The 26,292-nt window shown below is 39.0% G+C and overlaps 1 protein-coding gene across 1 annotated transcript in view; it reads right to left on the bottom strand.

Moving 5' to 3' along the window:
• The window catches only part of BARX2 (BARX homeobox 2), a 48,639-nt gene extending 38,068 nt beyond the window's left edge, over positions 1–10,571 (bottom strand). Inside the window, exon 1 of the mRNA XM_063436026.1 lies at positions 9,843–10,571. Within this exon, the coding sequence (XP_063292096.1) occupies positions 9,843–10,029 (187 nt within the window). The 5' untranslated portion in view covers positions 10,030–10,571. The remainder of the gene's footprint in view (positions 1–9,842) is intronic.
• Positions 10,572–26,292: the final 15,721 nt, after the last annotated feature.

The raw sequence follows: 26,292 nt of genomic DNA, 5'->3' as shown, positions 1-26,292 counted from the left end.
GCCATAGTAGTCTGTCAAATGCTTTTTCAGCATCCAGGGAGAGCATTAGGGTTGGGATCTGTCTAGTTTGGGCTGTCCAAATAAGATCGAATGTCCGCCTGGTATTGTCACTAGCTTGTCTGTTGGGGATAAATCCTACTTGGTCCGGGTGGATCAGTTTTGGAAGGAACGGGCCCAGTCGTTCTGTTAGAAATTTAGTAAATAATTTGATATCCATATTCAGTAGTGAAATCAGTCTGAAGTGGCCTGGGTCTAGATGTGTCTTGTTGGGTTTGGGAATGAGGCAAATGTTAGTTTGGAGCATGTCCCGGGATAGGGCCTCGCCCGTGAGAATGGCAAAGGTGTGGGATTAGGGTTGGGGCAAATGTTTTGTAATACAAACCCGTAAAGCTGTCTGGCCCTGGGCTTTTGTTCAGTTTGAGTGTTTTCAAGACAGAGGCAATTTCTTCTGGTGTGATTGGTTCAGTGAGCCTTTGTGCTGCTTCCGAAGACGCATTTTTTTTTTAAGGTGGTGGGGGGGCGTTGAAATGCGCCTTCGCCTGTGTAGCTAAAAATCCTTGCACCAACCGGCAGGGAGACAGGTAATTTTAAAATTTCCTCTTTGTCATTTTACTACTTGATTTATATTTTGCTTATTTGGAAATTCATTTAATCAGATTTTTTTATTTTTTTTATGATATACTGAATCATTTTTTATCAGTCACACAAGTCACAAGTTTTTTGTTTCTAAATAGTTTATTAATATTATTGTAAATAAATTTCCTATATGAGAGAGAGAAAGATGACGGACAGACAGATGGACAGACCAGCAGACGGACAGACAGATGCAAGTCCCTCTATCATGTAAGCTCATTGAGCAAGGCCCTCAACCCCTCTGTTCCTGTGCGTCCATTTGTCTGGTTACAATTACGTGTCTGTTAGTCCACCCATTGTACAGCACTACGGAATTTTGCTGCCGGTATATAAAATAATAAATAGATAGAGAGATGAAGAGACAGACAGACAGATGGAGAGATAGACAGACAGGCAGATGTCCTATTACCTTGATTCTTCTTTGGAGAAATATTTATGGAAAATTAATTCTATTAAATATCTTACATTTTACTAACCCTATAATAAAACGTCTTATCTATATTATACCTATAAATCTATAATATTCATATATAAAACTGGTTCTTTTTGTAATATTCAGATTGTTTTTGTTTCATCTTAACAGTGAATTTTATAAAGATGCATGAATAGATTTTCTATGTGAGAACAGGTAGGAGAACAATTTTTATGTTTTTGGTTCTTAAAAATACTTTCTTAGATTTTTGTTTTTAAATCTATATTTTATTAGACAATCAAAACATATACTTGGTATAAAATCATCACATAGTAATTTAATCAATGACAGATGCTTTTTTAATTCACAATACAAAATACAGTAAATGCATTCTTAGGAGTGTTCGAAAAAGTGGAGAAAACAGAAATGGTAGAGGGACAAAACTAGACGAAAAATGACCATCTGCAAGTTCCCACATCAAACGTAAAACATCCCAGGGGCGTTTATGTGGATACCGAGTCAAACCCTGAGGAACAGAGATGGATACTTTGGAATGCAACCAGGAAAAACATTTAAATAAAGTAAATAAAGAAGAAAAGCTCACGAAAACAGATCATTATTATTGTTTTTTAACTACAAACTGGATCCCTCTGTCATTTTTTGGGGTACCCACTGGTGGGCTCACGCAGATTATTTTCATTAGATTTGTACACCACAAAAAATAATTTGTATGAAAACAAAAACAAACATAAAAAGTGTCCAAAATGTGTTTTATCGGGCAGTCCACAACTTGTTCATAGGTCGTTTCAGCTCCGATGCATTTCGTCCATGCAAACAATTGAGGAAGATGATTCGGACGAACCATTGGGGCACAAAAATGGGCCAATCAGTGTGCTGAAATATATATATGTAATCTAAAAATAAATATTATGTAAGATGTCAGAAACCAAATTTATTCTACTTGAAGAATGGATCACGGAGTTCATTTTACTATTGAAGAATGGATCGTCACACTAATACCATGAACGTAATTTGGATGTACAATGATTACCTACATCTCCCTCGACGCTTTGCCAGCATTACGGCTATAACAGCATTATGGGAGATGTAGTCCACAACATCTTGATTGCCGAAGGTTACCTACCCCTGATCTCGATCACGGCTTCGTACTACGTTTCATTCTGTAATTGCAACGTTTCGTTCAGTTCAGAAACCACGAAACAGAGGATAGTGCAAATTAAAGTGCAATAAAGTGATATAAAATGTGAACTTCTGCAACTATTTTTAGAAACTATCTGCAACCGAATTCTTAATCTATAATTAGATGTCTTTTTATTTGACTGCAGCTGTCACCCTGGTACTCCGATCTGTCAGTAATCATTTTATACATGTGGGAGCAACCTTTTCTTACGTCTCTCTCCTAATGGGAGTCAAGAGCTTCAATGCAGATTCTCATATTTTATCAGATCAGCAGCTGAGTAATACGTATTACTATTAACTTATTTGTACTCTTTTTATAGGAAGTGTAAAATAATGAGTTGACCCCGCTGGGCATCACACCTGTAACCTGAAGTTTGAACATGTACATTAGTCAGAATCGTAACCGTCTGGTATATTGATAGGCTAAGCTGTGTCAAAGCTTTATTTATGGAGACACTTTTACAAACCATGCCCATGCCAATTCCCTTATTGTGCTCATCGTAATACCAGCCAGTTTCTCCTGCGTTCTATGCTTTTTTTATAAAATATATTAAAACAGTTAAAAGAAGATGGCACACATTATGGCAGTATTATGCCTTTATATACTCAAGAGTTGGCATTGCTGGTACAAGCAGAGATTGTAGGGGCTGCAGAAATGTCCCTATGTAAAATAATAATCCATAATAAATAGTTTATTAATATTATTGTACAAATGTTTTACCTTTAAAAAAAAAAACACATTTTACTTTATTACACATGGTGCGCTATGTTTCATATTACTCACTATAATAAATATAGCAATCATTGCAAATTGCAATCCAAAATAGTGGAGCAAGAAATATTCTCCAATTCTCCGAACTAAGTTTCAGTTTATCTGATTTGTCCTCTGATTCATTATGAATTCCTGACAATTCACTCTTTAATGCATAATGTTGACCGTTTGACGGATCACTAGCTTTTGCTTCATTCAACGAAATATTGTTTCCTTGCTTAAAAAAAAATACAAAAAAAATACAAAAAATAATAATATATATATATTGTAGATGGTAAGTTCCTGGGAATAGAGCCCTCTATTCCTCCTGTATTTGTTTCGGTTTTGTATTGTCTCAGATGTTTTGTACCTTTGTCTTTTTACTTGCAGAAATTGTACTAGTGTACAGCGCTGTGGAATTTGTTGGCGCTTTATAAATAACGTTTCATAATAATAATATAAATACGATTTGTGCTGAGCAGGCTGATGTCTGCTCTAGCAGTTATATTGCTGAGATTAAGTCATGGAGTTTACTGCAATATCTGCAATTTAGTTCCGTGTTCGGAAGCTGCGTTCCATATCTCAAACTCACATGCAACAGGTTTTGTAAACAATTATCATGTAACAGACCACACATATAGCAACATGACTCAATGGGGCTTACACACTGCACAGCAAGCCATGGCCAACTCTAAGCTGATCTGTATAATTCACGTAAAAAAGAGGGAAACTGGGGAAATACAATTCAGCATAGCCACAGCTGGGCTATTGTAGCCAGACATTTTCATTTCAGTTTTCAAATCATTCGAATTTATTGTTGAATTATCTGTAATGCTTACTATCCTGGCATGTTTTATGGCTAATTCATTTATTGTCCAGCACCAACATATTCTGCAGTGCTGTACAATGAGTAAACAAAACATACAAGTGATCACTCAGACATTGCTTGACATAGAACAAGAGGCTCAAATGAGTCGATCATGCCACGCATTGTCTGTATATGATGACTTTTTTAAATAAAATAAAAACATAAAAAATACCGCATTTACGAACCTAATGCACAATCTTATTGGCAAAATAAAGTTTCCTAAATTTGAATGCGCATTAGATTCGATGGCGCATTAGATTTGAGTATATTTGCCAGGAATTTAGCACGGACTAATTTCTCCCAGGAAAGAGGGCTGTCCTTACTTAACGACCATCGTGGGAAACGAACGTGGTCATTAAGTGAGGAGCAATTTGAGTTTTAAGGAGCTATTATAAAGCAATAACAAATAAAATATTATGTAAATGTTGCATAGTAGTATTTTCTTGTACAAATGCCCATTACATTCGCCAGTGAAAAACATTTTTCAGCTTCCAGGTTTCAAAAATGAAGGGTGCACATTAGATTCGAGTACACACAGTACTTAACACGTAAAATGGAAAACATACAAAATATCAATTTAATAAAAGGACTCCTGAAGTGTGGGGATATCATTTTAATTCATTACAGTTACCAGTAAATTCTGATCAGTAAACTCATGTCTTATTAGCTTTCAGAGAGATTAAGTAATGCTGTATAATACACACAGTTATCATGGGCACATCATAAAAATGCCATTATTATAAACAAGGTGGAACTGCCACTGTAATCTAAAGCTCCTTTCTGAACACCGTTTGCTTAGGTGTCCCAATAATAATGCCCAATGACAGTGGGGATTCAACCCTGGGTTATAACCCAAATTTGGGAGCCCAAGATATTTCACTGTGACCCTAGTGGCTGGACCAGTCGTGTTATATTGACCAGGCCCAAGAAAGCTGCTCTCAAAAAATCCTGTACATCCTCAGAAATGGGGACCCCCTTATTCCACTGACACAGAGGGGAGTCACGGGAAGGGTTTTACAGAAATGATTTTGCTAAGTTTTCTATTCCAATGGAACAATGGTAATTAATCTAATTTTAGAATTAAAGAAATGTTTTTGAAACTTGTACTATGCAGATCACTTGGGTTGATGTAGAAAAGGTTACAAATCATTGCTCTGTGATATACTCAATTTAATAAAATGTGTGACCTCACAGAAGAATCTTCAGGAAGATATTGCACCAGCCAAAGCTGCAGCAAGGCATTTGGGGGGACTGAAAGTTCTGATTTATGTTCGGAATAATCTACAGAAAGCAGTGTTTCTGCACTGGGAGTTTAATCTAGAATATTTACAAATAAACACATACATCAAGACAATATTACAATTAGTCGGACTTATTTATCGAGCAGAAATCCCGCGGATATTGATGTGTTTAATTAAAACTCCAATTACAAGATTTATTTTGACCAAAAAAACAAACGGATTCAGAAGGATGTGAGGCCTTCCAAAAGCATCCATCAACATCAGGCGACATGTAAACCAAGCATGCAGCGTATTGAAAACACTCCTGGAGTATAAATACAGCCCAGATAGTAGCAATACATTAGTAATCTATATATAGGGAAATGTCTCATTTTATTTTTGTTTGTTTTGGTTTTTTTTACAAAATAATCTGTGTGTTTCTGGACTTATTTGGGACCAATATATCCACTTATAGAATATAAATGACATCATCTATATTGTGCCCAGAACTAGCACCAGCTGTCCCTAATCGCCCATGCTGGCTCCAATCGCACTATAATAGCAGTTGGTTTGATAATATGGTGATATGTACTTGGTTAACTGTCTGGCTTGTTTGGAATTGTCAAATAATCAAGGCTTCCTGCTTTGTAAATAATTCCTACACCTTTCTGATAAAATATGGGTTAATCTCAAATACATGGATGGGGGCAATGTCAGGGTTTATTTAAATGCTACAATTAACTCTTTATGTAGAGCATTAAGCAGGGTGCCCCCACCCCCACATGATTTGAGTGGTGAGATGGCAAGTTCCCCTCAAATAATAACCCAAAAGTAAATACAAAAAATATATACAGCTAAACCACCAACCCTGTCCAACAAACCTCAAACAACATCAGAGGCTAAACACAATAGTCTGACCATTTAAATTTAAAGGGTAACAAGACAGACTTGCAGTGAATTTTGGGGGGGCTCACCTACCACCCCAATACCTGAAGGAGAAATTAAATTATAGAATATTTTCAATAGTATTTAGCATTCATGTATTGCACTGATCACTCATTGCTAGAAGTCTCTTATTGCCTCCACACACACTGGCAGAAGTCTCTCACAGCACAAGGTCCTGGGGGGGACCAGCAAGCTGCTATGGCTGTCACTCAGTGTCCCTTTACCATTGTAAAGATATAAAAACACTAAATAAATAAATACATAAATATTTACAAAATAGAAACCGAGTTTGGGATTCTAATGCAGCCAATCTAAATGATGTAACAAGTTTATTAATTGAAACAAGTTTATTAACATACTGTGCCAATGTTTACAAAACATTCCTATTTTAGAATTATTTGTTTATAAACACTTCCTCTCAGCTCTGCAAACAACAAATAAATATGTATTAATGGAACAATGTATCAGTGTATCTATATATTAATGTACTTATTTATTTATTCATTTATTGATTTATGTAAATATTTATATCTGTGTTTATTTTGCTTTGTTTTAGTAAATCGTGCACCCCCAATTTAACTAAAGTCATGTACCCCCTCTCCCAGCTCAGAGGGATTACATAGATTTAGGGGTGTATTTTAATAAAAAAAAGTGATTGTGGGAACAGAAAATGTTTCAGGATAAATCAGGCGAGTTTATTAAAAGAATTAACATTAAACTGAACGAGATCCTCTTTAACTTCCAGAGATTTCTTAGTACATAAGAGTGGCGAGTTATCAAGTCTCCGGCGATAACATGCACTATTTCTCATTACAATATAATAAATATTCTTGTAGTCATAGCATTATTATTACTATTAAGGGGTATTTATAAATAATATGCCCTGTTTAACCCTTGACGTGCTGAGACCGAACCTCCAAACCGATACAATGTATACAAGTCATTTTTAACATTTTGATTTTCAATTTAATTCTCCATCAGTTTAGAATATCGATAGCAGCAATAATCAAACATATATATTATTTCGTGTGTAGATCGAATTCTAAATATGATTCCATTTACTAAATTAAATTAATCGTTTATTTTGTTTTATTTTATATTATTGCGATTGCAGAATTTTAATTTAACATCGACCAGCGTAATTCTCCGCCCCCACTCCCTATTTACTACAAACTGAGCATTTAGTATTTTTTATTTGCTTTATAAACCTCTCACCCACCTGTAAAACGGGTTAGTTTATAATTCAGTGAAGTTAATTTAGGAGTTTAGTTTATTTATTTTTATATTTATTGTTTTAGGTGAAGGTTATTAATTTAATTGTTTTATGACTCGGTGTATTATTTTATATTGAGAGTAATATGAAATAATTAATATTAAAATTAACCCAGAGAATCAGACAGATTTGCTTTTAATACAATGTGGCCGAATCTCAGTATATTTTACTGTGAGGAACAATCGGTGAATATAAACCCAGCCATGCTTTGTGTGGTTTGTGTTAAGCTTTGTGTTTATGTGTTCCATTTGGCGGTGTGTGAAGCTGTTTTGGGTAATTTATAGTTATTATTGATATCGAGATATCAGTCAGTGATCATTATCAATGCACCCGGCGTATAGAGGCACGATAATATTGGTAAATAGCCATCAGCAGGTGAGGGCCTTATTAAGTGAATGTAATAACAATGGTAATAATTATTATTATAATATTAATAATTACAATAATAATATTAACAAGAAGAAGAAGAATCCTCAGGATTACAGTGTCAGGTCTGTGTGAGGTGAACCAGAGGACAGGTAGTTATTTTTGGGGGTGGGGGCTGTCAGTGAATATTTGGGGGGGGGGGGGGGAGAGCTTGTTTCGGTTTTGGTAATCAATCTGTTTTCCCTGTTGCTCTCCCTGAGGCATCAAACTGCCAATTACATTAATCAGGAGGGTTAGTGTCCTGAAATGGGGGCATGTGAGGGGTGCTGTGTGTGTCTGTGCGTGTGTGTGTCTGTCTTTGTGTGTGTGTGTGTGCCTGTCTGTGTATCAGTGTGCTCTATGTGTATTATGTGTATGAGTGTGTTTATTATGTGTGTATTTGGTGTGTGTATTATGTGTTTGTGTGTGTGTATATGTGTATTATATACACAGACACACACACACACAGACACACAAATGTCCATGTGGCACAGCCTGCTGTGTAGTTGTCTGTGAGGTTGGCAGTGCCAGTAAGATTTTCTTAGAATTCTCTATTTGAACTGGGGTTAAGAGAGACAAGTCACACTATACCAAGGCAAACACTACAGAGAGCACTGACAGTACTGAGCATAGAGTTACCTTGAAGGTGAACACAACACAAAGTATACACCATACAGTACAGCACCGAGTACACACAGTGTATAGGGCACACAGTATGGGGGGCACGCGGAATACAGTACACATAGGACAGGGGGCACACAGTATGGGGGAGGGGGGGTGAGGGAACACCGAAGAGAGTACACACAGTATTCAATAATTTAAATTGCCTGCATTAGAATCCCAAACACGGTTGAAGGGACATTAAGTCACAGTATGGGAGGCACACAGTATGGGGGGCACACAATACAGAGGTGTTGCTGTCAGAGAACGCACACTGGAGCTCTCACAGAATGGGGAGAACACATTATAGGGTACACACAGTATATAGGTCACACTCCCTATAATAACACACAGTATAGGGGGCTCACTATCTATAATAACACACAGTATAGAGGTTACTATAGGCCTATAATAACACACAGTATAGGGGGCTCACTCTCTATAATAACACACAGTATAGGGGGCTCACTCTCTATAATAACACACAGTATGGGGGGCACACAATACAGAGGTGTTGCTGTCAGAGAACGCACACTGGAGCTCTCACAGAATGGGGTGAACACATTATAGGGTACACACAGTATATGGGTTACACTCCCTATAATAAAACACACTATAGGGGGTTCACTCCATATAATAACACACAGTATAGGGGGCTCACTCTATATAATAATACACAGTATAGGGGGCTTTCTCTATATAATAACACACAGTATAGAGGGCTCACTCTCTATAATAACACACAGTATAGAGGTTACTATAGGCCTATAATAACACACAGTATAGAGGGCTCACTCTCTATAATAATACACAGTATAGGGGGCTCACTCTCTATAATAACACACAGTATAGAGGGCTAACTCTCTATAATAACACACAGTATAGAGGTTACTATAGGCCTATAATAACACACAGTATAGAGGGCTCACTCTCTATAATAACACACAGTATAGGGGGCTCACTCTCTATAATAACACACAGTATAGAGGGCTCACTCCCTATAATAACACACAGTATAGAGGTTACACACAGTATAGGGGGCTCACTCTATATGATAACACAGTATAGAGGGCTCACTCTCTATAATAAAACACAGTATAGGGGGCTCACTCTCTATAATAACACACAGTATAGGGGGCTCACTCCCTATAATAACACACAGTATAGAGGTTACACACAGTATAGGGGGCTCACTCTATATAATAACACACAGTATAGAGTTTACACTCCCTATAATAACACACAGTATAGAGGGCTCACTCCCTATAATAACACACAGTATAGAGGGCTCACTCCCTATAATAACACACAGTATAGAGGTTACACACAGTATAGGGGGCTCACTCTATATGATAACACAGTATAGAGGGCTCACTCTCTATAATAAAACACAGTATAGGGGGCACACACAGTATAGAGGTTGCACACAGTATAGCTGTTGGTGCCCAGCTGGGTGCCAGGCGGTGGGTACGTACCGGTGCAGGAGTGCAGGGGTTTGGGTCTGACCAGCAGGGCCGGACACACTGAGTACAGGGACAGTTTCTCGAAGTAATCGCAGGTTTCCTTGGAGAGAATCTCATCGATCATGAAGGATTTGTAGCGCCTCCTGGCTGCCATGCTGTGCCCGGGAGAGGGCATCCTGAGCTCGGACTGGCAGTGCATGGCAAGGGGCACTCACTGAGTGAGTGAGGGAGCACAGTCAATTCATCCACAGCCCTTATTAGGAGACTGCAGCTGTCAATCAGACTGCTCCCTGTCTGGCTCTCTGTATAGTCTGACAGCTCAGGGTAGGGAGGAGGGAGAACTCTCCAAGAACTGTCTAAAGAGAGCTCAGAATGGGAGGAGGGAGAACTCACCAAGAGCTGTCTAAAGAGAGCTCAGAATGGGAGGAGGGAGAACTCACCAAGAGCTGTCTAATGAGAGTTTAGAATGGGAGGAGGGAGAACTCAACAAGAGCTGTCTAAAGAGAGCTCAGAATGGGAGGAGGGAGAACTCAACAAGAGCTGTCTAATGAGAGCTTAGAATGGGAGGAGGGAGAACTCAACAAGAGCTATCTAATGAGAGCTCAGAATGGGAGGAGGGAGCTCACCAATAGCTGTCTAATGAGAGCTCAGGGCAGGGAGAGTGCACTACAATTGATGTCTATTTCTCAATGCTGGAAGAGAGTGCCCTTTAAGTGCTGTCTAATGAGAGCTCAGTGTGAGTTCAGCTCTCGCTCTCAGTCTATCTTCACACTTCTCTCTTTCCTTTTAAAACCTCCCCTTCACTCATTTCTCCCCCCCCTCCCCACACTCTCTCACTTTTATAGTCTGTATCTCCTCTCACTCCGCCTTGCTATTCTCTCCCTCTGTCTATTCTCCCTTTATCCTCTCTCGTGTATTTTTCCCTGACACACTCTCTCTCTCTCCCCACCTCACTCTCTCTCTCTCACACACGAGTCCCTTCTTTTTCCTCCCTAATTCTCCCCTTTAATATCGTCTAACTCACCAAACATCTCTCAATTTCTCCTGTCACATTCTCTCTCTTTGTATTTCTAACTCCTGTTTGTCAGTGATACTCACTCTCACTTACTGCCACTCACCGTCACTCACTGCTACTCACCGTCACTCACTCACTCACTGCCACTCACCGTCACTCACTCACTGCCACTCACTGTCACCCACTCTCACTCACTGTCACTCACTGTTACTCACCGTCACTCACTCTCACTCACTGCCACTCAGTGTCACTCACTGCCACTCACCGTTACTCACTGTCACTTACTGTCACTTACCGTCACTCACTGTCACTTACTGTCATTGACTGCCACTCACTGCCACTCCCCGTCACTCACTGTCACTTACTGCCACTCACCGTCACTCACTCGATACATTGATACATCGATACATTGATACAGTGTTAAATCGATACATTGTTATAGCAAGAACTCGTTACATTGCTATCAGAGCATTCATAACATTTCATGTCAGTCACTATGAATTTAACTAATACTACTGTACACACCGAGTATAAAACACATAAATAGTATACAACACACACAGAGATTATACACCACACACCAAGTATAAAACACATACTAAGTATATGACACACACAGAGTATACAACATATATTAAGTATAAAACATATACTGAGTATACACGCACACAGACACACACACAGACTATACAACACACAATGAGTGTGTCAGACAGTGTTTCAATGAAAGAGACTACATAACACACAGACAATGTCCCAGTGACAGAGACTACATAACACACAGACAGTGTCCCAGTGACATAGACTATCTAGCACACAGATATTGTCTCAGTGACAGAGACTACGTAACACACAGACAGTGTCTCAGTGACAGACACCATTTAACACACAGAGAGTGTGTCAGTGACAGAGACTATATAACACACAGGCAGTGTCTCAGTGACAGACACTATTTAACACACAGAGAGTGTGTCAGTGACAGAGACTATATAACAAGCAGACAGTGTCTCAGTGACATAGACTATATAACACAGACAGTGTCTCAGTGACAGAGACTATATAACATGCAGAAAGTGTCTCAGTGACAGAGACTACATAACACGCAGACAGTGTCTCCGTGACAGAGACTATATAACACGCAGACAGTGTCTCAGTGACAGAGACTATATAACACGCAGACAATGTGTCAGTGACGGAGACTACATAACACACAGACAGTGTCTCAGTGACAGAGACTATATAACACACAGACAGTGTGTCAGTGACAGAGACTATATAACACATAGACAGTGTCTCAGTGACAGAGACTATATAACATACAGACAGTGTCTTAGTGACAGAGACTATATAACATTCAGACAGTGTCTTAGTGACATAGACTATATAACACACAGACAGTGTCTCCGTGACAGAGACTCTCTAACACACAGACAATGTGTCAGTGACAGAGACTACATAACACACAGACAGTGTCTCAGTGACAAAGACTATATAACACACAGACAGTGTGTCAGTGACAGGGACTATATAAAACACAGACAGTGTCTCAATGACAGAGACTATATAACAAGCAGTGTCTCAGTGACAGAGACTATATAACACACAGTCAGTGTCTCAGTGACATAGGCTATATAACACGCAGACAGTGTCTCAGTGACATAGGCTATATAACACGCAGACAGTGTCTCAGTGACAGAGACTATTTAACAAGAAGACAGTGTCTCTGTGCCAGAGACTATATAACATGCAGACAGTGTCTCAGTGACAGAGACTATATAACATGCAGACAGTGTCTCAGCGACATAGACTATATAACACGCAGACAGTGTCTCAGTGACAGAGACTATATAACACACAGACAGTTTCTCAGTGACAGAGAGTATATAACACACAGACGGTGTCTCAGTGACAGAGACTATAACACACAGACAATGTCTCAGTGACAGATACTATATAACACACATACTGTGTCTCAGTGACAGAGACTATCAAACACACAGACAGTTTCTCAGTGGCAGAGCCTATCAGACACACAGACATTATCTCAGTGACAGATACTATATAACACAGAGACTGTGTCTCAGTGACAGAGACTATATAACACACAGACGGTGTCTCAGTGACAGAGCCTATCAAACACACAGACAGTTTCTCAGTGACAGATACTATATAACACACAGACTGTGTCTCAGTGACAGAGACTATATAACACACAGACGGTGTCTCAGTGACAGAGCCTATCAAACACACAGACAGTTTCTCAGTGACCGAGACTAGATAACACACAGACGGTGTCTCAGTGACAGAGACTATATAACACACAGACAATGTCTCAGTGACAGAGACTATATAACACACAGACGGTGTCTCAGTGACAGAAACTATATAACACACAGACAATGCCTCAGTGACAGAGACTATATAACACACAGACAATGTCTCAGTGACAGATACTATATAACACACAGACTGTGTCTCAGTGACAGAGACTATATAACACACAGACAATGTCTCAGTGACAGAGACTATATAACACACAGACAATGTATCAGTGACAGATACTATATAACACACAGACTGTGTCTCAGTGACAGAGACTATCAAACACACAGACAGTTTCTCAGTGACAGATACTATATAACACACAGACTGTGTCTCAGTGACAGAGCCTATCAAACACACAGACAGTTTCTCAGTGACAGAGACTATTTTATTTTTTTTTCTGTATCAAACATCTTCCAATACCGGATATTTGCGAAACCTGCATCGTTTTAAATTCTGTAAGACATTTTCTGCATTCTGTGTATTTGCCCGTATGTCATAATTAGCTGTAAAATTCCATATTGAATACAAACATGCAAACACAAAGGATTAGTAATATCTGCAAACAGAGTGTAAGGAAAGAAAATCCTGAGTTATATACAATCTATTGTCTTTAACTGTTTTCATTGCTTGGATATAATCGAAAATAATAATAATAACAATAATAATAATAATAACATTAACAATAATAATAATAATAATAATAATAATAATAATAACAATAACAATAATAATAATAATAATAATAATAATAATAATAACTGTGCGGGTTATATATGTATAGTTACAATGCTATTTGTTATTAGATTGTAATTGTTAGAATTTAACTTTTAAGATATTTAACAATTTTACACCGGTTTAAAGATAAAATAAATAAATAAATAAATAAAATGAACAATGATAATATTTGTAAAATACAATAAACAGTTAATATTGCAAACATGAACATATAAAAGGTAACAAGCAGACATTTTAGATTTATTCTAATTTCGTTGTTTTTAGTCTCTGTCAGTTTATTTCTCTAAGGAAACAAAGTGATTTTATGTCATCGGTAACAATGACCAATTTATACAATCAGTTATCGCAAAATAAAGGAATGTTCTGTCATTTTTCGATTTCTTAAATTGTGAGAAATTCTAATTCTGCCCCAAATAATCTCTTACACTAATCGATCCATAAATAAACGATTTGTTGCATTTAACAATCATTTTAAATGCCGAATCCGACCTTATATGTCCAGTAACCGAGAACGCAAACCATTAAATTAAATTGAATTAAATTAAACGAAATATTTTATTTTTCTTTATTTTTCAATGAAAGTACCGTTTTGTTTGTTGCAATATCTGCAGTTCAGCGGATTTAAGTGCTGGTGATATTTAAATTGCATTTGATTTGAGTAATTAAAAGTAATGATAAAATTAGCTGTTTAATAATTTGTTAGTGAAGTAAAACACAGAGTTCGTTATCACATAATTACACGGGATTAGACTTTCATTCACTAAACATTGAGCTAAGGGGAGCTGAAAGAACTCTGGGGAAATCTTAATAATAAATAGAGATCGGTTAGAAACATCTAACATCGGGTAGAAACGTGTAGGACCTGGGTAAATGTGTTGGTTGTTTTATTTTGATGGGGGGGGGGGGGGGGGGGGGATCTTAGTTTGTCATTATGTAAAGACTGCTGTCAAACAAATCTAAATGACAAACTAAATAAATGCAGATTATTGGATTATTGTACAGATACAATGTACAGCATACAGTGACACGTACTGCCTATTGTAGATAGACAGACAGACAGGCAGAGAGACAGAAAGACAGACAGAGAGAGAGAGACACACATAGAGAGAGAGAGAGACAGAGACAGAGAGAGACATAAAGAGAGAGACAGAGAGAGACAGAGACAGAGAGAGAGACAAAGAGAGACAGAGAGAGACATAAAGAGAGAGAGACAGAGAGACAGAGAGAGAGAGAGAGAGAGAGAACGAGACGGAGACAAACAGAGAGAGACAGAGACAGAGAGAGACATAAAGAGAGAGACAGAGAGAGAGAAAGACAGAGAGAGAGAGAGACTGAGAAATAAAGTTTGCAATCACCATTGCTGAACAGATTCCTCCTACACTGTATAATAATAGATCTTAAATAAATGAAATAATAAATCAGTGAGTGAGGAATCCACTGTAATGGGAATTTCGTAGAGAATACACAAATATGTACCTGAATAGTCTCCAGCCTTGATCGGTAGACAGACAGACATGTCAGACAAACAGACATATTAACCGATCGCTCCTTCCCATTCCTTGTACCCCAGTACTCCTATTCCATTCCCTCCTTCCCACTCCTTGTACCCCAGTACTCCTATTCCATTCCCTCCTTCCCACTTCTTCTACCCCAGTACTCTTATTCCATTCCCTCCTTCCCACCCCTTGTACCCCAGTACTCATATTCCATTCCCTCCTTCCCACTTCTTGTACCCAGTACTCCTATTCCATTCCCTCCTTCCCACTCCTTGTACCCCAGTACTCCTATTCCATTCCCTCCTTCCCACCCCTTGTACCCCAGTACTCCTATTCCATTCCCTCGTTCCAACCTCTTGTACCCCAGTACTCCTATTCCATTCCCTCCTTCCCACTCCTTGTACCCCAGTACTCCTATTCCATTCCCTCCTTCCCACTCCTTGTACCACAGTATCCCTTTTCCATTCCCTCCTTCCCACTCCTTGAACCCCAGTACTCCTATTCCATTCCCTCCGTCCCACTCCTTGTACCCCAGTACACCTATTCCTTTCCCTCCTTCCCACTCCTTGTACCCCTGTACCCCTATTCCATTTATTCCTTCCCACCCCTTGTATCCCTGTATCTCTATTCCATTCCTTCCTTCAAATCTATTGTACCCCTGTATCCATATTAAATTTTTTTCCTTCCCATCACTTGTTCCCCTGTACCCCTATTCAATATTAAAATATTCAATTTATTCCTTCCCTTGTACCCCTGTACCCCTATTCCATTCCTTCTCATCCCTTGTACCCCTATTCCATTTATTCCTTCACACCCCTTGTACCCCTGTACCCCTATTCCATTCCTTCTCATCCCTTGTACCCCTGTACCCCTATTCCATTTCTTCCTTCCCCTCCCTTGTACCCCTATTCCATTTATTCCTTCCCACCCCTTGTATCCCTGTATCTCTATTCCATTCCTTCCTTCAAATCTATTGTACCCCTGTATCCATATTCAATTTTTTTCCTTCCCATCCCTTGTTCCCCTGTACCCCTATTCAATATTAAAATATTCAATTTATTCCTTCCCTTGTACCCCTGTACACCTATTCCATTCCTTCTCATCCCTTGTACCCCTATTCCATTTATTCCTTCCCACCCCTTGTACCCCTGTACCCCTATTCCATTCCTTCTCATCCCTTGTACCCCTGTACCCGTATTCTATTTCTTCCTTCCCATCCCTTGTACCCCTGTACCCCTAATCCATTAATTCCTTCCAACCCCGTGTACTCTAGTACCCCTATTCCATTTCTTCCTTCACCTGTGTTGAAATTGTTTTGTTTATTTAACTATGGCAAAGCCTCACAGAGCTCATTCCACCATAACTATTGCAAATCCTTGTAGTGGTTATGTTGCATCTTTAATTACCTACAATTACCTTGTATGCAACAATGTTGTATTTCTGCCAGTAGAAATGAGAGTAAAATAGCATGTTTTAGTTTATTCAAATCAAATATAATCTCACAGATAGAAATATATATATTTTTTTATTATTGTGGAATTAGCCATTGACCCACTGTACCCCTTAGCCCCCAGCCAGCAGGTCCTCACTCTGATCCCTAGCCCTCAGCCAGCAGGTCCTCACTCTGCTCCCTTCCTCAATTTGCACGCTTGTTATGGCAGCTCATAATATAAGAGGGCAAAGAGAGCAGGACTGTTGGGCTAATTACAGCTAATTTAACTTGTTCCAGTCTTCTCATTATTGTGTGTGGTGTGTTTGTGTTTTATGTCACACATTGTATCTGTCAGTCAGAGTGTTTGGGGAGAAGAAACAAAGACAAAATGATTGTTTGCTTTCACAAATTTAATGAAGAGGGTGAACAAGTCACCATCTGGTAGCAAAAATCAATCCATTTCTATCTGTGTGGTAACCTCTTAACCCTCAGACTAACATACGTTCTTACGAGCAAAATATCTCTGTCTCACACTATGTGGATACTTTGTATCATTGAGATCATCAGTCTGAAGTCTATGGATACTTTGTATTAGTGAGATCCTCAATCCGCTGTCTATGGATACTTTGTATTAGTGAGATCCCCAATCCGCAGTCTATGGATACTTTGTATTAGTGAGATCCCCAATCCGCAGTCTATGGATACTTTGTATTAGTGAGATCCTCAATCCGCTGTCTATGGATACTTTGTATTAGTGAGATCCTCAATCCGCTGTCTATGGATACTTTGTATTAGTGAGATCCTCAATCCGCTGTCTATGGATACTTTGTATTAGTGAGATCCCCAATGTGCAGTCTATGGATACTTTGTATTAGTGAGATTCCCAATCCGCAGTCTATGGATACTTTGTATTAGTGAGATCCTCAATCCGCAGTCTATGGATACTTTGCATTAGTGAGATCCTCAATCCGCAGTCTATGGATACTTTGCATTAGTGAGATCCTCAATCCGCTGTCTATGGATACTTTGTATTAGTGAGATCCTCAATCCGCTGTCTATGGATACTTTGTATTAGTGAGATCCTCAATCCGCTGTCTATGGATACTTTGTATTAGTGAGATCCCCAATCCACAGTCTATGGATACTTTGTATCAGTGAGATCCTCAATCCGCTGTCTATGGATACTTTGTATTAGTGAGATCCTCAATCCGCACTCTATGGATACTTTGTATTAGTGAGATCCCCAATCCACAGTCTATGGATACTTTGTATTAGTGAGATCCTCAATCTGCAGTCTATGGGTACTTTGTATTAGTGAGATCCTCAATCCGCAGTCTATGGATACTTTGCATTAGTGAGATCCCCAATCTGCTGTCTATGGATACTTTGTATTAGTGAAATCCTCAATCCGCAGTCTATGGATACTTTGTATCAGTGAGATCCTCAATCCGCAGTCTATGGATACTTTGTATTAGTGAGATCCTCAATCCGCAGTCTATGGATACTTTGTATTAGTGAGATCCCCAATGTGCAGTCTATGGATACTTTGTATTAGTGAGATCCTCAATCCACTGTCTTTGGATACTTTGTATTAGTGAGATCCCCAATGTGCAGTCTATGGATACTTTGTATTAGTGAGATCCCCAATCCACAGTCTATGGATACTTTGTATTAGTGAGATCCTCAATCCACAGTCTATGGATACTTTGTATTAGTGAGATCCTAAATCCGCAGTCTATGGGTACTTTGTATTAGTGAGATCCTCAATCCGCTGTCTTTGGATACTTTGTATTAGTGAGATCCCCAATGTGCAGTCTATGGATACTTTGTATTAGTGAGATCCTCAATCCGCTGTCTTTGGATACTTTGTATTAGGGAGATCCCCAATCCACAGTCTATGGATACTTTGTATTAGTGAGATCCTCAATCCACAGTCTATGGATACTTTGTATTAGTGAGATCCTCAATCCGCAGTCTATGGGTACTTTGTATTAGTGAGATCCTCAATCCGCAGTCTATGGATACTTTGTATCAGTGAGATCCTCAATCCGCAGTCTATGGATACTTTGTATTAGTGAGATACTCAATCCACAGTCTATGGGTACTTTGTATTAGTGAGATCCTCAATCCGCTGTCTTTGGATACTTTGTATTAGTGAGATCCCCAATGTGCAGTCTATGGATACTTTGTATTAGTGAGATCCTCAATCCGCTGTCTTTGGATACTTTGTATTAGTGAGATCCCCAATGTGCAGTCTATGGATACTTTGTATTAGTGAGATCCCCAATGCACAGTCTATGGATACTTTGTATTAGTGAGATCCTCAATCCGCAGTCTATGGGTACTTTGTATTAGTGAGATCCTCATTCCGCTGTCTTTGGATACTTTGTATTAGTGAGATCCCCAATGTGCAGTCTATGGATACTTTGTATTAGTGAGATCCTCAATCCGCAGTCTATGGATACTTTGTATTAGTGAGATCCTCAATCCGCAGTCTATGGATACTTTGTATTAGTGAGATCCTCAATCCTCAGTCTATGGATACTTTGTATCAGTGAGATCCCCAATCCACAGTCTATGGATACTTTGTATTAGTGAGATCCTCAATCCGCAGTCTATGGATACTTTGTATTAGTGAGATCCTCAATCCGCTGTCTTTGGATACTTTGTATTAGTGAGATCCTCAATCCGCAGTCTATGGATACTTTGAATTAGTGAGATCCTCAATCCGCAGTCTATGGATACTTTGTATTAGTGAGATCCTCAATCTGCAGTCTATGGATACTTTGTATCAGTGAGATCCTCAATCCGCAGTCTATGGATACTTTGTATCAGTGAGATCCTCAATCTGCAGTCTATGGATACTTTGTATCAGTGAGATCCTCAATCCGCTGTCTATGGATACTTTGTATCAGTGAGATCCTCAATCCGCAGTCTATGGATACTTTGTATTAGTGAGATCCCCAATCCGCAGTCTATGGATACTTTGTATTAGTGAGATCCTCAATCCTCAGTCTATGGATACTTTGTATCAGTGAGATCCTCAATCCGCAGTCTATGGATACTTTGTATTAGTGAGATCCTTAATCCGCAGTCTATGGATACTTTGTATCAGTGAGATCCCCAATCCACATTCTATGGATACTTTGTATCAGTGAGATCCTCAATCCGCAGTCTATGGATACTTTGTATTAGTGAGATCCCCAATCCACAGTCTATGGATACTTTGTATTAGTGAGATCCTCAATCCGCAGTCTATGGATACTTTGTATCAGTGAGATCCTCAATCCGCAGTCTATGGATACTTTGTATTAGTGAGATCCTCAATCCGAAGTCTATGGATACTTTGTATCAGTGAGATCCTCAATCCGCACTCTATGGATACTTTGTATCAGTGAGATTCCCAATCCGCAGTCTATGGATACTTTGTATTAGTGAGATCCTCAATCCGCAGTCTATGGATACTTTGTATCAGTGAGATCCTCAATCCGCTGTCTATGGATACTTTGTATTAGTGAGATCCTCAATCCGCTGTCTATGGATACTTTGTATTAGTGAGATTCCCAATCCGCAGTCTATGGATACTTTGTATTAGTGAGATCCTCAATCCGCAGTCTATGGATACTTTGTATTAGTGAGATCCTCAATCCGCAGTCTATGGATACTTTGTATTAGTGAGATCCCCAATCCACAGTCTACGGATACTTTGTATTAGTGAGATCCTCAATCCGCACTCTATGGATACTTTGTATTAGTGAGATCCTCAATCCGCACCCTATTGATACTTTTTATCAGTGAGATCCTCAATCCGCACTCTATGGATACTTTGTATCAGTGAGATCCTCAATCCGCTGTCTTTGGATACTTTGTATCAGTGAGATCCTCAATCCGCAGTCTATGGATACTTTGTATTAGTGAGATCCTCAATCCGCAGTCTATGGATACTTTGTATTAGTGAGATCCTCAATCCTCAGTCTATGGATACTTTGTATTAGTGAGATCCTCAATGTGCACTCTATGGATACTTTGTACCAGTGTGTAAGTTCTGGAACACAGTTAGTCACTCTCTCTCTCTCTAAGTGAGTGGGTCTTAAACAAAGAGCACGTGAGGATTAGTGTCCTATCCTTGCCCATCCTTTCCTGGCTCTTTCCCACACAATACAGTGGGATCTCTGGAGCTGACCTGTGCAGATAGTCCAGTTTCCTCCTGGCAGTAAAATGGGGGGATGTGAAGTTAGTACACTGTTTGAGAAGATTAAGGGGTTAACTGAATTGGATGATGAGTAATTGGTTGGTGTTTGAGGTGATGAGAGGATTATGGTTCTGAACTTAGTAAAGTGGTTATGGGTACTCTGGTGTTTGGGGTAATAAGGTGGAGTTTATGAAAGAGAATTGGGGAAATGAAACCCTGATACAGCTTGATGAATAGATTATGGAGCCTCGGGCTAAAGCTTTGTCCAAAGGCCTCAATACGTCTAGATTTTTACTGAGAAGGGCCAACATCTCACATAGTTTGCTCTTTACTATGCCCTTTATTCCACTCCTAATTCTCAAGCTAACTACAGATCACTTGTGCTATTACAGAGGTAACCACTAAAGTGTTTGATAGACCACAACCAAAATGGTTGTGCACATCCAAAATGCCAGCATGCTTCTTCTGTATGAGAAATACAGGAATCTCAGATTAACATTGAAGCCTTGGTGGGCCTCGTCAGTGAGTTGTAGCTGTTCCCCCTCTGGCACAGGGAGTAAATCTAGCTATGAAGCTTAGTCACGGTTCCTGATTGTGTGTCTAGGTGGACAGGCAGGCCTTCTTCATTATATTGGTGAAATTCTAAAGGTGAAATTCAGAGTGAATACAAAAGTAGTTGCTCACGAGTACCTGGTGGCCGGTGGCCCCGACCCAAGAACAGATTTCCAACAATAGTAGATTATGACGCACATTTCCTTTTTTCTATATAATGAGAATTGCTAAATAAATAATCAGCTTCTCAGAAGAAATTTGCTTTGGTTATTTTTTTGGCCCATCCTTCAAACAATATCTTCAGATTTCATATTCAGGATCATTCTCTTTCCTGTGATAATTACACTAATTAAGGATCTTTATTTGGGAACTGATTGATGGTTCCTGATTGATGCTTGACACTTTATCATATGTAAAAAAACAAAAAAACAAAATAGAAACTTAATAACAGGTCTAATCCCTTAAAAAGCCCCTGGCACACCTAGGGATTACAAATGTCATATCTTGAACACACTGCTTCTTAATTATTAGTATAGAGGATTCTCACCCACAAAACTTTTTGTTTCTCAATGGATGTTTAATTTATATTTTTTCCTCTGTAAAATTATTTCATTTTCTATTTGTATATAAAAGAGCAATTAAATGTAAGATTAGAAACATCCTTTATATTACCCTATTACCTCGGGCATATTTATTATGCCAAATATAATTTCAAAATGTATTCATGAAACAAATTCTCATGCAAATTAAATGAATGGACCTATCAAGCATATTATTCTTTATCTAACAAAATAAACAATGGACCAGTTTTACAAAACCTAAAAATGATTTCCATAATTTTTTATTTTCCTTTCAGATATGACAAGGGAAGATGCAAACTATTTATTATTATACAGGTTTGTATATGTTATTACCAAACAACAAGATGTAATACGAGGTCTGTCTGGAATGTATAGAGCCATTTAATAAGAATTGAAGACAATACAAGATACAAGAAACATTATACATAGGACAAGGACGCTTCAGTCTCTTCAAAGTAGGACCTCACACAGTTCTCCCGGCATCTCTTCCACTGTTCAAAACACTCTGCAAAATTCTTTGTTAAAATCGCCATCAGCTGCCTCGTCGTATTAACCTGCATGTCATCGATGGCCTGATATCTCTTTGTGCCACACTTTTATTTGTGCTGAACTAATTGCACCGCCCCTGAAAGCCTTCTAATATTATCTGAACACTTTCCACCGAGGGAATGTTCAAGCTTAACACAAAATTTGATGCAGATTCGTTGCTCTACTAGCTCCGTCATTGTGGATGCAACAGCCACACAGTGCATATGCTCACTCAGCAGCATCTAGCGCCCCCACTGACTAGTACAGTGAAGTCGCCATTGTTCACGCATGCACATTCCAGTCCACTCTTATTGGCTGCCAGGTTACATCAGTGTCGCACAAACTGTTCTCGTAATATTAACAATGGCTGGATACTTTCTGGAAAGACCGTGTATGACAATAAACGGTAATAATACAATAATCTGTAATAATACAATAAGCTGTAATAATTCAAAAAGCTGTAATAATACAACAAGCTGTAATAATACAATAATCTGTAATAATACAATAAGCTGTAATAATACAATAAACGGTAATAATACAATAAGCTGTAATAATCCAACAAGCTGTAATAATACAATAAGCTGTAATAATACAACAAGCTGTAATAATACAACAAGCTGTAATAATCCAACACGCTGTAATAATACAATAAGCTGTAATAATACAACAAGCTGTAATAATACAATAAGCTGTAATAATACAATAAGCTGTAATAATTCAAAAAGCTGTAATAATACAACAAGCTGTAATAATACAATAAGCTGTAATAATACAACAAGCTGTATTAATACAATAAGCTGTAATAATACAATAAGCTGTAATAATTCAACAAGCTGTAATAATACAATAAGCTGTAATAATACAATAAGCTGTAATAATACAACAAGCTGTAATAATCCAATACGCTGTAATAATGCAACAAGCTGTAATAATACAATAATCTGTAATAATACAACAAGCTGTAATAATACAATAAGCTGTAATAATACAATAAGCTGTAATAATACAATAAGCTGTAATAATTCAAAAAGCTGTAATAATACAACAAGCTGTAATAATACAATAAGCTGTAATAATACAACAAGCTGTAATAATACAATAAGCTGTAATAATACAATAAGCTGTAATAATTCAACAAGCTGTAATAATACAATAAGCTGTAATAATACAATAAGCTGTAATAATACAACAAGCTGTAATAATCCAATACGCTGTAATAATGCAACAAGCTGTAATAATACAACAAGCTGTAATAATACAACAAGCTGTAATAATACAATAAGCTGTAATAATACAATAAGCTGTAATAATTCAAACAGCTGTAACACTATTTCCTAACACTATAGTTTTCCTTTAATATATTCAATGATATCAGAAAATAACATATTTTACATGAATTACTTAAAATGGATTAATATTATTTAATTTAATACAGAATAGTGCTGCGACCAGGGGCGTATTAGCCGCGAGGCAAACAAGGCATTTGCCTTGGGCGGCATTTTCCAGGGGGCGGCAAAAAACACCGCCCCCAAATGCCCAAGGCAAATGCCTTGTTAGCCTTGCGGCTAACTGGGCTGCCGGTCGGGCTGATGGGCTGGGCGGGTGGCTGGCGAGGGAGCACTTCCTCTGAGCGGTCTGCTCAGCTCCCTCGCGCGCCGCAGAGTGAGGCTGAGAGCCGGAATATGACGTCATCTTCCGGCTCCCAGCCTCACTCTGCGGCGCGCGAGGGAGCTGAGCAGAGAGCTCAGAGGAAGAGCTCCCTCGCCAGCCGCCTACCTGCCAGCGCACAGCAGCCTGCACGCCCGGCCGGCCGGCCGGCAGCCACTGGACCACCAGGGAGAAAGAGACCCCCCCCCAGCATTCCCAAAGGTAAGGAGGCTGGGGGGAGGTTAAATAAAAATATATATACATGTTAATGTCTGTGTGTGTTTGTCTGACTGTGTGTGTGTTTGTCTGACTGTGTGTGTGTGTGTTTGTCTGACTGTGTGTGTGTTTGTCTGACTGTGTGTGTGTGTGTTTGTCTGACTGTGTGTGTGTTTGTCTGACTGTGTGTGTGTGTGTCTGACTGTGTGTGTGTGTGTGTTTGTCTGACTGTGTGTGTGTGTGTGTGTGTGTGTGACTGTGTGTGTGTGTGTGTGTCTGACTGTGTGTGTGTGTGTGTCTGACTGTGTGTGTGAGACTGTGTGTGTCTGTTAGTGTGAGTGTGTTTGCCTGTGAGTGTGTGTGTCAGCTAGTGTATGCGTATCTGTCAGTGAATGTGTGTGTGTGTGTGTGTATTTAGAAGGCGGGACGGTGGGGAAGGGTTGGGTGGGGGTGGCGGGGGGGGGGGGAAGAGGGGCGCCTGAGTTTTGTCCTGCCTAGGGCAGCACAAAACCTGGATACACCACTGGCTGCGACGTGATAAAGTGACACTAGCTCCCATCCCTGTGGTTGGTGCAGTTGTTCTAACATCACTTAACACACAGAGATTGATTCACTGATCCGTGAATTCTAGTGATCTGAAACTGCAAAATCCTCGTCAATATGTAATATGGTTTGAAATTCATCACAATGTTCTGTTTAGTGTCTTTGATAATCATTGAGTAAAGTAAGAAACTGAAAGAAAGAGTCGATATATAAGCTGTGATGTTTTTAGAGGCTCAGATAAGCTTTCACAAGAGACACAGACACTGCGATAAACTGCTGTTTATGAGATACTTGTCTTGTTAAGATATTTTCCTCTAATTCGGGCTGAATGAACTGCAGCTCAATTAAATCTCCATTCATGTGAGTGTAAAGGGGGGTTGCACACAGTGTGTCAGGGTGTGTTTCTAAAGATCCACTCATGGCACAATGGGAGTTATATCAAAGCAAATACTGTGTTGTGTAAATGCTGTGTTCTACATTCTAACAGGACATCTAGGGGTGCCGTGGACCTCTGATTAGAATGCTGCAAGGCAGGAATCACATCCAGAAAGTGTTACACGCCTGAGTCATAACCAGAGCTTTCATCCAGGCGTGTACAAACAAGGCACCTTACCACCCGGCCGTTTGCTTACCAGGCGTATCCAGTAAGCTGGCATCCAGGGAAAATTGGCACGGAAATGGCAAACCTGACTCCGAGAGCCTCTCTCTCCTTGAGGACCTTCCATGTTTTAATGTCTTCACTTTATGCGTCAAGGCGCACAGCATGATGTTTCTCGTAGGGAAGCGGTGGAAATGTCCACAGTGCTGCTCTATGAGAAGCATTGGATTAGAAAAACTCATGATGATTGATAATATCGCCATGGGTTGATCGCCTGCAGTGACGAGTGTATTCATTTATTTTTCTCATATCTTTCCTTGTTTTTTTACCCATTTTCTTTATATTATAACGTATTGAGTATTAAATCTTTACAGTGTTACCAATAAGCTATCAATTTTCATTGCATTTACACACATACAGTCACCTAATTATCCCATGTGAGAGAGAGTCACCAAAAAAACCCTAGTTACTAACCTTATCTGATTAGAATCATAAATGCTTTTTTTTTTTGCCAAAATTCACAGTGGATTTTTCTCTTTGTTTTTCGTTGTTCAATTTCTTGGCAGCCTTTTTCCATTTTGCTTTGCCAGATTATTTGC

Source organism: Pelobates fuscus, chromosome 11, assembly GCF_036172605.1.
Source record: "Pelobates fuscus isolate aPelFus1 chromosome 11, aPelFus1.pri, whole genome shotgun sequence".
In the NCBI taxonomy this organism is placed as follows: Eukaryota; Metazoa; Chordata; class Amphibia; order Anura; family Pelobatidae; genus Pelobates; species Pelobates fuscus.
This window is presented reverse-complemented; position numbering and strand designations above follow the sequence as displayed.